At 50.8% G+C, this 13,532-nt stretch overlaps 5 protein-coding genes across 5 annotated transcripts; 3 read left to right on the forward strand and 2 right to left on the reverse strand.

The window, feature by feature from the left end:
- Positions 1–253: 253 nt before the first annotated feature.
- BO95DRAFT_423290 (uncharacterized protein) lies at positions 254–1,296 on the forward strand. The gene is made up of 2 exons (XM_025584625.1): positions 254–515; positions 592–1,296. The coding sequence occupies exons 1-2, from the start codon at positions 465–467 to the stop codon at positions 856–858; spliced, it is 318 nt and encodes a 105-aa protein (XP_025437673.1). The 5' UTR covers positions 254–464; the 3' UTR covers positions 859–1,296.
- A 652-nt stretch (positions 1,297–1,948) lies between these two features.
- Positions 1,949–2,405, reverse strand: BO95DRAFT_468118 (serine palmitoyltransferase small subunit family protein; the record flags this gene model as incomplete). Its single annotated transcript, XM_025589343.1, has 2 exons — positions 1,949–2,193; positions 2,288–2,405. The coding sequence occupies 2 exons, from the start codon at positions 2,403–2,405 to the stop codon at positions 1,949–1,951; spliced, it is 363 nt and encodes a 120-aa protein (XP_025437674.1).
- Positions 2,406–3,646: 1,241 nt separating this feature from the next.
- On the forward strand, positions 3,647–4,508 carry BO95DRAFT_447236 (peptide chain release factor family protein). The gene is made up of 2 exons (XM_025587573.1): positions 3,647–3,867; positions 3,950–4,508. Exons 1-2 carry the CDS (start codon positions 3,673–3,675, stop codon positions 4,331–4,333), a joined length of 579 nt encoding a protein of 192 aa, XP_025437675.1. The 5' UTR covers positions 3,647–3,672; the 3' UTR covers positions 4,334–4,508.
- BO95DRAFT_447237 (putative chromosome segregation protein Cse1) lies at positions 4,469–8,206 on the reverse strand. Its single transcript, XM_025587574.1, has 8 exons — positions 7,956–8,206; positions 7,520–7,830; positions 7,296–7,466; positions 5,895–7,219; positions 5,762–5,844; positions 5,404–5,707; positions 5,166–5,345; positions 4,469–5,109 (listed from the first exon to the last, which is right to left on the reverse strand). The coding sequence occupies exons 1-8, from the start codon at positions 8,023–8,025 to the stop codon at positions 4,665–4,667; spliced, it is 2,889 nt and encodes a 962-aa protein (XP_025437676.1). The 5' UTR covers positions 8,026–8,206; the 3' UTR covers positions 4,469–4,664.
- An 826-nt stretch (positions 8,207–9,032) lies between these two features.
- BO95DRAFT_456839 (putative GTPase activating protein (Tsc2)) lies at positions 9,033–13,532 on the forward strand (the record flags this gene model as incomplete). Its single annotated transcript, XM_025588436.1, has 2 exons — positions 9,033–9,578; positions 9,600–13,532. 2 exons carry the CDS (start codon positions 9,033–9,035, stop codon positions 13,530–13,532), a joined length of 4,479 nt encoding a protein of 1,492 aa, XP_025437677.1.

The raw sequence follows: 13,532 nt of genomic DNA on the forward strand, positions 1-13,532 counted from the left end.
GCTAGGTAAGTAGACGGGGCCAGTCTCCGCTGCTGCAGAGCGCTAGCCCTGCTTATGCGGGGAGATTCCAGCGGGCCGAGCATAGGAAACGAACAAGCCGAGGCTCACGGCACCGCCGAGTATTCGTACATGGTCACATGACTTTCTAAAGCGGTGTATTGCACGTGGGGTGTTTGCTGCGTTTGCACGGATCCCGGGCTTTGCGGCGGGTTCGGCTTGTCAGAAGCTCCGTGAAGATAATCGATTCGTATCAGACCATTGGAGAGCATCACCAAAAGTTCCCGCCCCGGAGACTGACTGACTGGCTTGAATCCGGACAGACAGACTATAACCAAGACATCGATATTCATTCAAGAAAACACTTCCAATACAACCACCAAGCAAACCCGTATATACGGCATCAGACTCTCGTACATCCCATCCCCTCCCCTCACACTCCTCCACTCCGCCACAAATCGCACAAGATGTCTTCCATCCTCCGCAAACTCCAGGGTGGAAACCTCGAGGTCTTCAAGGTAATCTCCGCTTTCCTATAAGCATACCCCATGCCGGGCAACAACCCAATTCTAACCCTTGTCACCTGCGCACCAGTTCGGAACCTACATCCTCTTCCCCATCGGCTGGATGTACTACTTCGGCACGAACCTCGACGACCGCTTCACCGTCAGGGACTTCTGGCCCACCGCCGAACAATCCCACAAGATCCCGCTCGAGAAGGAGGAGATCGACCGCGAGCTGAACCGCATGCGCATGAACGACGCCATCCGCCGGGAGCGGAGGCAGCGGGAGGCGGCGGAGGCGGAGCTGCAGCTGGCTCAGGCGCAGTCTCGCGCGCAGACGGAAGCATCCGCAGAGTAGTCTCCCTCCTTTTCGAGAGTGACTTGTTTTGTTTGAGCGGGATGGGAACCAAAAAAAAAGGTTGCGTTGCGGTGTGGGTGGATTAAATGCCAGGCTTTGCCTTGACATCCTGACCCGGAGGAAAAAGATATTTATGCCTTTATTGATTGTTTGCGTTGGATTCCCCAGCGGGGGAGAGGGTCAGGGTGGGTTATCAGTGTCCGTGTCCGCTCCGATATGGTGAGGTTGGGACCCTCGATTATGTACTGTCTCTGGCTGGGGGTGTACTTGTTTTTTCTCCTTGTTTTCTCTCGTTGTATAACACTCTTCTCTGAGCATGACCGGAGTTGTATATTTGGGATGGAGGGCTGTTTTTGCTTTTTGTTCTCGGGAGTTTTTTTTCTTTAGCTGCAGACCAAAATTGTACTTCAATGCTTAATGGTAGTATACGTTCGTCTCGAGTCTCGGTGTCTGCATGACTGAATCGCACGGATACGCTGCGCTGTACCTACGATATGTAGTCTAGTTTACAGTCTGCGTTACAGAACCAAGCTTATTCTTCGCAGTGCCATTCATGAACGATGTTCGGCCAAATGGCCTCGGAGGCAGGCACAACATTCGACAGGCTCTATAGGGATATTCACTCATAACAATAGTAGCCTCAATACAGTATGGACAGGAAGACGAGTCAAGGTGGCGGGCTTTAGAAAAAAAAAAAGGTCACAAGGAGGAGGATCTAACGATAAACGCCTAGAATGCGCCGACCCAGGGAAGATTGTATCGCTCAAACGCCATGAAACAACGTTGCAACAGTATCATGAACCAGGAGGTAAAAGAAGCTGCGCTTTTATCATGCAATGCTGATGCAATTCATGCTCGAGGACGAATCGATGTGGGGTGCAGCAGATGTGTGGGGGGTGGATTAAGAAGCGGTAGTAATGCAAATGGTGATAGCAGAAAGAATGGTAATAGGCCCCAATGGTATCACAGCTGGAAATGCACCTCAGTAAGCAAAGTGCATCGTTGCTTCCGAACTTCCGGAAGCCGAAGTCCGAGAGGAGGTGGGGAGGTAGAAGACACATCAGTGCGGAGACCAAGGCAATGAGGGAGGTCAGAGTTCGGCAATCGAATCAGTGACCGTGGCAGCTTGGTTCTTCGCTGTTTCGTAGAGGACATCCATCGTCTGAGTGCCGACTTCGCGGAATACTGAACTGATGGTCGGAAGATTCCCGGAGATGAATGGACGTTCGCCGACCCAGTAGTAGTATAAGTGACTGTAAATGGCTCGGATATGATCGGGCAAATAGACGTAAATGCCGGTGATAATCATGGTGAGGAGGGTGAGGAGGAGAGAATCTTTTTGAATTCCAGTGTTAGCGCGCCATATCCGGGGGATGGGGACATAGCTCCTTAAGCATAAATCGCTTCGGAGGGACACAGCTTTACGCACTAAAGATGAACTTCTCTGTAGGGGTGAGCATATACACGGCGAAAGTCACCTCATACTGATAGATCTTCAGTCGCACCCAGCGCACGAGATTCGTGACAAGCCAAAGCAGAAATGTCATTGCTGTGGATCCGCCAATTGCGAACGCGTTCAAGCTGACTGAGGAAAATAGGCAGCTGATAAGACTGATTGAGAAATATGGTGTAGCAACCAGGCGATGGTGATGTGAGGAGAGTCGGCTTCAGGGGATCTATCGCGGGTGCTCTTAGGAGAGATGCACTTTGTTGAGTGGTGGTTGAAGAAGGGATGAGAGCAGGTGGTGCCAAGATCTACCAAGCATCCATGATCTGACAGACAGAGAAACTGACAGCTGAAGCGAAGCGACGAGCTCAGGAAGTTATAGTCTAGGCAGACAAGTAAATGGCCGATAGGTAAGCGGGTGAGACAACGGAGTGCGGGTTGAAGGAATCTCCGTGGGACAAGAAAAGGTTCACAAAAGACTTATGCGCAGCCAGTTGAGCGGATAAAGGGCCAGTAGGAGTACAACTGTAGAAGTAGAAGTGGCAGGTAGCTTCTTCCCGTCGTGTCTCCTGAAAGTGGGGGGGGGAGGGTGGGTTGAGGGAGTGGAAAGAAAAAGAACAGCAGCTGTAGAATGGTTGGGAAATACGTTAAGATTGAGTAGCCTCAAGGAAAAAAAAGCAGTAGGGAGCGAATGGAAAGCTAAATCGAACCCCCCGTCAAGTCCATGCTGGATCTGGACACTGTTTCAAATTGGCCGCAGGACACTAAGCAGATAAAGTGTCTACCACTAACGTTACGGAGACCGCAGCATAAAAGACTCAGGTTCCACTAGTAAGAAGGGTCCAGTCCAGCAGCAGCCAGGGTACTCGAGTACATCCAATTTATGCGCAGTTTCGCTTTCTCGTACTCGTACCGTAACAGCGAGCTTGGTTCCAGTGGCTGTGCTCGATGAATGATTGGCGTGTCACTCCATGAACCCACAGAAAAGCGTACGTCAGCCTTCACACTAAGTTAGCAGAGGATTTTCTATGGCTGGACAGAAACAATCCAGAGTGTAATTCAAACCTCATCGGAAGTCCAGGACACAACGCCGTGAGGGTCCCAGATGCAGGTCACTGTTTCGACTATGAGGAATCGTTGAATGAGTGTTTGATATATCAATGTGTAATGAAGGTTGTCAAAGTTGTGGAAGAAACTTACTGTAACTGGCACTCAAGTGTGCTGAGTCGGTATGGTAAGGGCCATACCATCAATACATTACAAGCAAGAAGAACAATCAATCATGAGCATTCCGAGTATATTGTAGGCTTACTCAGTGCTCCGTAGCTACTACAGCCATTACTACTGCCACAGCTCCTTCAATCACCATGTTTCGTCCCTCACAAATAGCTCGTCATACTAACCCCTTCACACTCATCTCGACTCCCAATCTCTTGCGGCGGTCATTCTCTCTCTCCGCCCTCTCTCTGGCCGACAAGCCACTCCCTCCTCGCCTAAAGTTCCAGGATGCCGACTTGACGATATCTTACCTGAAGGGCACCGGCCCCGGTGGTCAAAAAATTGTACGTCACTCTCAGGGAGCCCTTTAGAAACCTTTCCCCCCCCTCCCGTACAGCGCTAACTCGTCCGGCATTATCCGCCCAGAACAAAACCAATTCCGCCGTCCAGATTATTCACAAGCCCACTGGCATAGTCGTCAAATCGCAAGCTACCCGGTCGAGGTCGCAAAACGAGAAATATGCTCGTCACATCCTAGCGGATAAGGTCGAGGAGCTTCTGAATGGGGACAAGAGTCGTGCCGCCATCAAGGCTGACCGCGCGCGAAAGAAGAAGGCAAGTAAGGTGAAGAAGGCTCGGCGCAAATATCGGGAGCTAGAGAAGGGCCAGGAAGGAGTAACAGAAGAGGTCGAGGGGGTGGAGAAACCTCACGATGAGGAAGACAACGCGAGCAATACTGACTCCCATCGCCATGAAGAAGACAAAGCCAACGAGCTCTCAGAAGCACAGGAGCCTGAGCAGAAGAGATAGACAAGCCTATTAGCCATCATTTCCTCGAGAGTTACAGCAGGTACTGCAGCTTTTTCGTTTTCTCCATAAATTCTAGATAACGCGTTTTGAAGTGACGTGTTTATCGAGATGAATACGCGCCGTACGTGCCGTTGTCACATACAGATTGAATTAAATATAACCATTATAGCAGATTAAAAATGTTCATTTATAGTTCATCAGGACATACGGAGAGCTGCTTGCTCCCACATACTATTTCCTCTCCATGGTTTATTTCAAGGGGAATACGCAAAAGTTTGAGGGACGCCAGCAAAGTACCCAGACTTAGGATGACAACCTAAGTCGAAGTTGCTTATGCGATGTAACTGGTGAGCACGCGCTTGGCATCCTCACCTAGACGCTCTTGAACGAAGCCAGATATCCGGCCACTTGATTTGGCGTCCGCTTCCTTCAGGTACTTGCCCGTCCAGACCTTAAGATCAGCACCGGTCTCGGGCCAAGGATCACGAGGCACGGGCCGGATGCTGTTCAGCGCGGTGAAACCGACACCAAATGCCATGTCCTCGACGTCATGCTCAGCAATAATGTCGTCCTTGCTCGCAGGAAGAGGAGGAAGCTCCAAAAGTTTGAGAAGAGCCTCGCAGGTAAAAGCCCATCCCTTCTTATAGCGGCTAGCAAATGCCTCCGAGTTAGCCAGAGTCTTGGTAAATGACAGCACTGCAGTCTTGCGGTCCAAGGGACGGGCGAGCTTCTGCGTCTCTGGAAGAATGATGTTCAAGTAGATAGGCGTGAACAGGCTTTGAACATAGATTAGCATGCGAGCTAGCGGTTACTAGGACGGAAAGATTCTTACTCCGGTTGTACCTTGTCGACCACTTGGATGAAGAAGTCGGCGCTGTAGCCCTTCTCGTCCTGTGCAGAGACAAAGTGGAAGAAACGAACGAATCGAATAGTAAGGTTCTCAGTCTTCGAATTCTGGAGACGAGTGAGGATGACCTGCATGATGGAGACGAAATACTGCTCAAGCGTCGCACTGCGAAGCTGTCAGCAGCACGTTCTATTGTGAGTTTTTGCTTGAGTGGTCAACCTACGGAGGGAATCCTGTAACGACCGCCTCCAACAAGTCGAATCCATAACCCTCGTTGGTCTTGGTGGAGAGCAACTTCTGGAAGATACCAAGGATAGGTGCAACTTGGTCATTTTGGATGATGTACTCAGCACCACGAGGAATAATGCTGGACAACAGCCGCACCAGCGCCGGAATGTTACCCTTCGACTCCCACATGACAGGCATGAGAATAGGTCCAATCAGGTTCTGGTAATAGCTCGGCAAGGTTCCGGAAGGATTGGCCTCGAGGAGAGCGGCAAAAAGCTGGAAGATATAAGGCATGAACTCTGTACATATATCAGCAACAGTCCGTGAGAATTTATGCTTGCAGACTATATTACCTTGAACGTCACCTTGTAGAATTTCAGCAAAAGGCGTGTAAAGAGCTTGCTCGAGTTTCTCCGGATTGCTGGGGGCGGCAAAACTAGGAAAAGGTCAGTGCTTGGAGCGCGGACGGCCAGATCGCACACATACCGGATAAAGGCACCCAAAGCTTCGAAGTGAAAGTAATAGAACCTAGGGTTACTGGGGTTGCGGCTGATCACAGTCGTGATGTTGATCAGGTGTTGGAGGACACTGTCGGTGTGGGGAACAACACCCTCCTTGATGACGATAAGAACCCTCATGGCACATCTCATCAGGAACTCATTCTCCTGAACCTTCTCGGGAGCGGGGTCCTTTTCAATCAGGGAGAAAATGTGTTCTAGTAGATCCTTGGCCAAGGGAGTGATAGTGCCAGGAGCGATGATTGGCTGGCCCTGGGCATCGGCAAGGTAAAGAACTCGCTCGACAGCAATAGCGGCGTAGCTGTACACAACGAAGTTCGAAGAGCCAAGCTGGTTGACAAGCATAGGAAGCACCTCTTGCCACTGTTCCTTGGTTATGATGCTCCGGAAGAGGTACAAATACTTGATGGCATCCACCTTGAGAATTGGGTGGACTCCCTCACTGTTTACAAGATCGGCAGCAAGGTGCTTCTGGAAGTAATCGGTGATGCTAATGAGCGAGTTCGTGGCTGTTACACCGTGGCTGGCAGTGGCAAGTCCCTTGGCTGCGATTGCGGAGTAGAGATAAGTGGCGGTATCCTTGGCCTTCCAGTTCGAAGCAGGATCCTTGGCATACTCCGCAAGGTAGTGCTCCGTATACTTGAGGACAACAGTAGTGACGGATTCTTCGAATCTCTCCGACAACCGACGCAAGAAGTCGGTGGCGGCACGGCGTCTGGTATCGCTGTCGGAACCCTCAAGGTCACGACGGATGAACTCGATGGGCTCATCCTCGAAAAGCTCCTCGTCGGATTCGCGCAAGCTAACGTTGGGCAAAATGACCTTCTCGATGATCTGGCCAAGTGTGCCTTCCGCCTGGAAGACAACTGCGTGCTCAGACATGCCAGCAATGGAAGTCAAGAACTGCAGAGCTCGGCTAACCAGAATGTCGTACTTGGTCTCCTGCCCAACGGTGGTCAGAAAGTTCCAGGAGCTTTCGACAAATTGGCCGACATGAAGCTTGAACTCATCCATGTACTTCTGGACATAAAGAGTCAAGACTTGGAAGATCCCGGCGCGGGCGAACTCCAATGGCCCGGCTTCGGTGTCATCATCGGTGTGCAGCAGTTGGTTATCGTATGTGAGGTACTTAAGTAAAAGTGAAGCTATCCCTGAAATATTTTCTTCAAACATTGGTGGAAGATCGTGGCAAGAGAGGTCGTACATCAACTTGACCATCAAGTTGAGCTGGGTAAATCCCTGGATGAGATTTTCTTTGTTGGCAGTGTTTTGCTGGAGGAAAGCATCCAAGCCCTAAAACCAATCAGCACATGAATACCGCAATTTTATAGTCTTGAATAGACGGTAGGGCATTCCGGAGTATATGTACCTCGAACAGAGCCAAGAAGGGACTGCCGAATCTCTCGAGAACGTGATTGATTTCACTGTACAGCTCATCCGACCGGAACAATGGTCTCCATCTCTTGAAGATTGAGTGCGCGACTTGGAGAACGCCGTTGTTGACAGTGGGGTTGGTCGGTTGGAGCCTGGAAACAAGATCCTACAGAAGTCAATTGAGAGCCCTGCAACGAAAATGCGACGGCCATGACTTACATCCACGAGAGTATCCCATCTCTCCCAAAAGTCACTATCAGCGATCACGCTGACAGCTTCTCCGAGCTGGCTTTGGATGCCTGCAGGCACGGAGATCATCAAACTGATCAATTCCCGCTTAATCGTGGCAACCTCGTCCGCTTGGAGCTTGTAATTTCCATCCTCGTCGGTCCAGTTCCTCTTGATGAAGTTCTTGAAGCAAAGCGAACTAGCCAAGCGGGTAGTATAAGGGTAGGTAGCAGATGCAGTGATTTGGAGAAGCTGCAAAGAGAAGCCCGGCTTTTTCTCCTCCTGGCGGAGAGCAAGTTCGGCTAGGGAAAAAAAAAGTTAGACATATGCTTTGCGAAGTGCATGAATGGCCATCAAAAGTGTTTGATAGGACAGAGCACTGAAGCGAGATTGCAGCATCAACAGGAAGATAAAAGACAAGACTAACCTTGCTTGTTTTGCCTTGGGTCCAAACTTGCCTCAAGGAGCTGCGCAACAGCCCCAAGACCGTCAGCCATTGTGAGGAGTGGGGTAGTGATCAAGCTGCTCAGGCAATGACAGAGATGATAGAAGGTTTATCTGAGAGTCAAGGGAAATTAGCTTGCTATCAGCAGGAGACTGTCACTTTTTAAAGAAAGTGGGCAAAGCTCCGTTTGTAAACCAAATGGTATGTTCAGGCAAGATGGTTTAAGGTCGGTTAAGTGAGAGGCGGAGGGAGCTAAAGTTCTGGTTTGGGCAGTTTGTTTGGCGGTTGCTTTGCAAAATCTAGGCGGTGAAGGGCAACCCACCGCGGGGTGATTTTGCCTATTCAGGGTCAGGTGATCATGCGGATCAAACCCTTCCCGACCTCCGCCAGATCATCATCATCGATGCTCTGAGGGGAAAAGTGGCTTGGCACTTTCTTGCTCTGGATATAATCTAATTTCATTTAATTGTTTACTATAGTTTCACTCAGCTGTGTCTGTGCAAGACCGCTCTCCTCATACTTGAGGTTATAGTCACTGCCCGCCGCAGAAAACCCTAGCTTTCTACTGCGGGGTATATTTGTCTATCGATTCAAAGAGGTCGTGACAGTTCTTAAGTGTAACGCCCGATCCAAGCTTCATAACCCTTCGCGGGCCTCTAAGCGTTGTTCGAATCTTCATGTGACCTACCAATGGTATGTGATGTGAGATTGCGTGCGAAGTGGAACATTGCTCTAGACTTTGCCTGCTTCAGCTGACCATGGCATCTGTAACTCCCAGTCACGGCCCGTTGCTAACCAGTCATCCGCCAGCTATACGATCCGTTGCCTTGAAGAGCCAAATATAGCCCTCTAGCCTATAAGAACGCATGCAATCTGACGATGCTGCAGTTCCCTCTCAGATTCAAAACTCAAAAGCAACTCTCGCCGACGTCTCCCATTCCCTAGGACTATTCACCTCAGGTCGTTTTCCTTGCTGTCACTCGCACACAGCAGTAATTTCGGGCCTCACAATCAACGTATGAGCGCGATAAAAGCTTAATCGGGCGAGAGAAAGCATCAATGCATCGTGGAAGCGTGGTTTCCAGCTCATCCGATACCTCGGGTGCGCGGGATTTCGATGCGGCACTCCGGATCTTGACCCAGAAGCAGAATTTAGGGCATGCTATCGAGGAGGCGGAACAAGTTGCGAAGTCGGTTCAGTGGTACACTCCGGAACAAGCTATTGCTCTATGGGAAGCAGGAGCATATCTGATTCAGAATGAGAGCTCCCCAGAGGCTCGACGCAGTGGTTCGCTGCTGCTCGAAGCTGTCGCGGCACGACAAGATCTGTCCCCAGCAGCCCGGCGCACGATCTTCGAGTCAATATCAAGTCCTTCAGAAAGCGATGTCACACCAGCCCGTGTTCAAGCTTTGATAACGCTATCAGACCATGGCAGGAAACTGGAATTCGCCGCCTCTTCTGTCTTTCCCGTGATATCTGCCTGCCTTGTTCCACTTTATGAGGTTATTTCTTCCGTTCGGATGAAAGCAAGGAAGGTGAAGCCGGGAAAAACAAATGGACACGCCTTCGACGATGCCGTTCTGGATGAAGTTCTGCAGTTTGTGGTCGATCTTATCACTCTTCAGCGGAAGCCCCCTACCGGTGAAGAAGTACAAGCACTGTTAGAACAACTTTTCATCATTTGCAAAAAGACAAGCGTTGCTGCAGATATCAAGAACTCACTCAGCGTATTCGATGCGGTCATTCTTTACGCAGACGTGCCCGATGGAAGCTTCATTCCTCTGCTTGAAGTTTTGTGCAGCATTCACGCCTCTGTTAAACCTCTGTCAGGTCCGACGTCAAGAGTTGTTCGAAGTTTGGCAAAGTCAAAGAAAAAGGTTGATATGGTCAACGAGCTATATACATTCCTGACAGAATTTTCTGAAGAAAAGAGTCGGAACCTCAACGTTGTGCGGGGAACTGTGTATGTGTTGACGGACATAATTCGTGCACACGGCCAGGACGGGATTCCAGAACTACAGTTCGAACATATAGTTGACTGCTTGAGGAGCGCCACGGTGAAGGATGATGGCCGGCTGGAGGCAGACATCCTGGATTTATGTTTGAACATCTTGGAGGGAGACTTTGTCCAAGTGGCTCTGGAAAAGGACTGGGGCGCGTTCGTCGACCTGATGAATGCGTGTTCGGCCAGGGCTGTCGATGAACCTGAGCAACCATGCCCAACACTCTCTGACTCTCAACAAATCACTCCTAAAGGCAGCGTTGTTGATGATTCCAAATCCAGTATTCTTGCCAACACCATCCAGATAGCATCTGTCCTTGAATCTCTTTGGGATCGTTTGAATAAACAGCAACGGTTAGACTCGACACGTTTCCTCATGAACGCCTGTCGCTTTATCGAGCCTCCACAAGCTGAGCTCGTTCTCGAGACCATGCGGGAGGAGCGGTTCTGCTCTCCTGGGCATGAGAATTGGCTACAGCATTCCCAGAGATTGATTCGCTGCTTCATTCGCTCACGCACCAAGTCCTCCGAGGTTCGAGTCACCGCGCTAAAGACACTGAAGGAATCTTTTGACAGTCCCGAGTCACTTGGCTACTTCGAAGAGAAAGGCCTACTCAAGATCATGCTGGAGAAATTCAATGAGGAGGATGACATAATGCTGCTTGAATCACTGCTCGCTTTTCTGGTTGCCATTTCCATCACAATCAACAACCAAGAATCATTTGATCAGCTAATCCAAGTCCTCAGCTCTCCCATGAGTAAGGACCTGGAGAAGGAAAGTCTCGCGGCTTCGGAGCCAACCGCGCTATCTCCAGACCGTCAATCGTTCACTAGTGTATTAGAGTCGTCTCTAGCTAATGTTTGTGCGGCTGGACTTGTGAAAATCTTTTTGCGAACGCTTAACATGTCGGCAAACAAGGCTACCACAGTGTTTGAGGCCTTGCTGAAGATAGCGCAGTCTCCTGAATGGCCAGTAGATTCGCGTCTAACATCTCTCAAACTACTCTACAGATTGCGATGCGATGCCGCCGGGTCTATTACTGTTGTCTCGACTCCTGAAGATGATTTCATGATGCACGTGTCTGGTAGAAGCTTTGACGCTGGCTCCAAGCCCCATGAAGATTTCACTGGTGACCAGAGTGCCGACAACGACCAAGGGCGAACCATTTCAGCTGGTCGACACCTGCCACGAGAGCCCTCAGGCAGTCTTCTCTCCAGGTCAGCCAGACAGAACTCCGTTGCTCCCCTTCGATCCTCCAAGCCGACGCCCCCGTCCTGGACATTTTCCACGCCCCAAGTTCTCCCAGAGGAACCTCCGGTTGAGGCTAGCCCTTATGTCTACGCTTACGCGACCGCCAATGCATCCAGTCCGGTCGAATCGGACCCGACACAGAAGGTAGCTTTGAAGGCGAACATGTGGTTGGAGACGGTCATATCACTCTTGCAGCGCGAAACAAATTGGGATATCTACAGCTATGTGCTGACCCACTTGGCAGCTCAGTTACAGAACAAGGATCTGTTCAGCAACGCTGTACCTCAGATCAAGCTGCTGCGCAGTGTCTTATGTGATCAGGTCAAGAACGATAGTTTTCGTGAACCGCCACCGTCCACTGGCACTAAGAAGACTGATGTTGCCGGGTACATATTCGAGTTTCTATGCGCTTTGATCAGTTATCACGAGCACTTTGCCAAGAGCGAAGAAGACGAGCTTGTGCGCGCCTTCATGATGGGTATCATCGGATCTTGGGGTGGCACTTCTCGTGGTTGTATCCATGCCCTATCTGTCTGTTGCCATGAAATCCCTTTATCGGTGACAAAGTCATTGAACGGAATCCTCGACAAAATGTCCAAAGTCATTACGATGTCTAATCTCGCCGTCCATATTCTGGAGTTCCTGGCCCTTCTCGCCCGCCTACCTGAGGTCTATGTCAACTTGCGTGACGAAGAAATCCGCACGGTCTTTGGTATATGCATTCGATTCCTGCAAACTTCTAGAGAGAGTCGGTTTAAGACAGACTCACCTACCCGAGTCACCCCTGGCGCTGTTAGACTTGGAAGCACCGGGTCTTTGAATTCTCTCCCGGAGTCGTCAGAGGATGGGATGTCCAAGTACATCTACACATTGACATATCATGTCATGGTGTTCTGGTTTCTGTCTCTCAAGCTGCAAGACCGAGCGAAACATGTCAACTGGATCACCAGCAGACTCATATTCAAGGATGAGCATGGGAAGGAAACGGTTGAAGAACAAAGTCAAGTATTTATCGATTTGATGCAGAGAGCCGCTTTCTCAGATCTCGGCGATACCATCCCGTACCCGACATTTCCACCCTCTCCTGAAGATGGTCCCGCGTCGAAAAAGTCCTGGATTGTCGGCATGAGTATCGTGACTGTTGAGACAGCCGGGGTCTCTGGCCTAACCCAGGTGACCAAGAGGCAGGCATCAGGTACCACGTACGCGATGTATCAGCAACGCACCGCACCTGTCCTAGCTCACCAAGTCTCCGCGGCTCCTGATGCCCATCTGCATTCTGACGCCATGCGAACTGCCGTTCTACCTAGTCATGTAATGCTGCAGCTGACCACTACGGCCTTCCCGACACCTACCGTTGTGCAGCCCATCCTATTGCCCGATGATGACATGACCCGGCGGGCCCTCAGCAGTTTTGACCGCAATGACATTGTGGATGGGCACAAAGTTGGCGTGCTGTATGTTGAGAATGGCCAGACCACGGAGGCTGAGATTCTGTCCAACACTGGTGGTAGCGCCGACTATGAGTATTTCCTGTCGAAGCTTGGAACCAAGGTTCCTCTCCAGGGTGCCCGCTTCAATACTCAGGGCTTACATGCTGATTCCGATGGTGATTCCACCTATGCCTGGAGGGATCGGGTGACTGAAATCGTGTTCCACGTTGCGACAATGATGCCCACAAACTTCGATCACGATCCGGCCTGCATCAACAAGAAGCGTCACCTTGGCAACGACTTTGTCAATATCGTATTCAATCGGTCGAATACGCCTTTCAACTTCAACACGGTGCCATCGCAATTCAATTTTGTGAACATCGTCATCAATCCCATCTGCCGGGTCACAGAAGAGGCGGGAGTATCCGACCTGAAGGGATGCAATTTCGACAATCTATTCTACCAGGTGAAAGTCATGAGCAAACCCGGGTTCCCGGAGATTTCGCCTGCCGCCGTGCCCAAGGTCATCTCCGGGAAGAACCTTGGGGCATTTGTGCGGATCCTTGCCCTGAACGCCTCGGTGCTCTCCCTCGTCTGGAACAGCCAAGGTGGCGAGCACGTCTCATCCTGGCGCAACCGGCTGCGCGAGATCAAGAGACTCCGCGAGCGCACCCTCGGCGCCCAGGCGCAGAACCCGGAGACCACCGAAGCCACCTACCCGGGCCAGCGACGTAACACGAAGGCCAACATCTTCTCCGAGGAACTCCCGACCCGCGCCGCTTCGGTCAAGAGTGACTTCTCCATGGACTGGAACGCAGCAGCGGATGCGAACATCCTTCAGAACCTGGACTTTTCCCGCTGGGGACGCTGA

Source organism: Aspergillus brunneoviolaceus (assembly GCF_003184695.1).
Source record: "Aspergillus brunneoviolaceus CBS 621.78 unplaced genomic scaffold BO95scaffold_84, whole genome shotgun sequence".
In the NCBI taxonomy this organism is placed as follows: Eukaryota; Fungi; Ascomycota; class Eurotiomycetes; order Eurotiales; family Aspergillaceae; genus Aspergillus; species Aspergillus brunneoviolaceus.

Excerpts from the sequence above, each read along its gene's own strand:
- BO95DRAFT_423290 (XM_025584625.1), top strand. The coding sequence starts at position 465 with ATGTCTTCCATCCTCCGCAAACTCCAGGGTGGAAACCTCGAGGTCTTC. Across the intron at positions 516-591 it reads GAAACCTCGAGGTCTTCAAG|TTCGGAACCTACATCCTCTT; the intron begins GTAATCTCCGCT and ends CCTGCGCACCAG.
- BO95DRAFT_447236 (XM_025587573.1), top strand. The coding sequence starts at position 3,673 with ATGTTTCGTCCCTCACAAATAGCTCGTCATACTAACCCCTTCACACTC. Across the intron at positions 3,868-3,949 it reads GCCCCGGTGGTCAAAAAATT|AACAAAACCAATTCCGCCGT; the intron begins GTACGTCACTCT and ends TTATCCGCCCAG.
- BO95DRAFT_447237 (XM_025587574.1), bottom strand. The coding sequence starts at position 8,025 with ATGGCTGACGGTCTTGGGGCTGTTGCGCAGCTCCTTGAGGCAAGTTTG. Across the intron at positions 7,831-7,955 it reads CCCAAGGCAAAACAAGCAAG|CCGAACTTGCTCTCCGCCAG; the intron begins GTTAGTCTTGTC and ends TTTTTTCCCTAG. Across the intron at positions 7,467-7,519 it reads GATGGGATACTCTCGTGGAT|GATCTTGTTTCCAGGCTCCA; the intron begins GTAAGTCATGGC and ends TGACTTCTGTAG.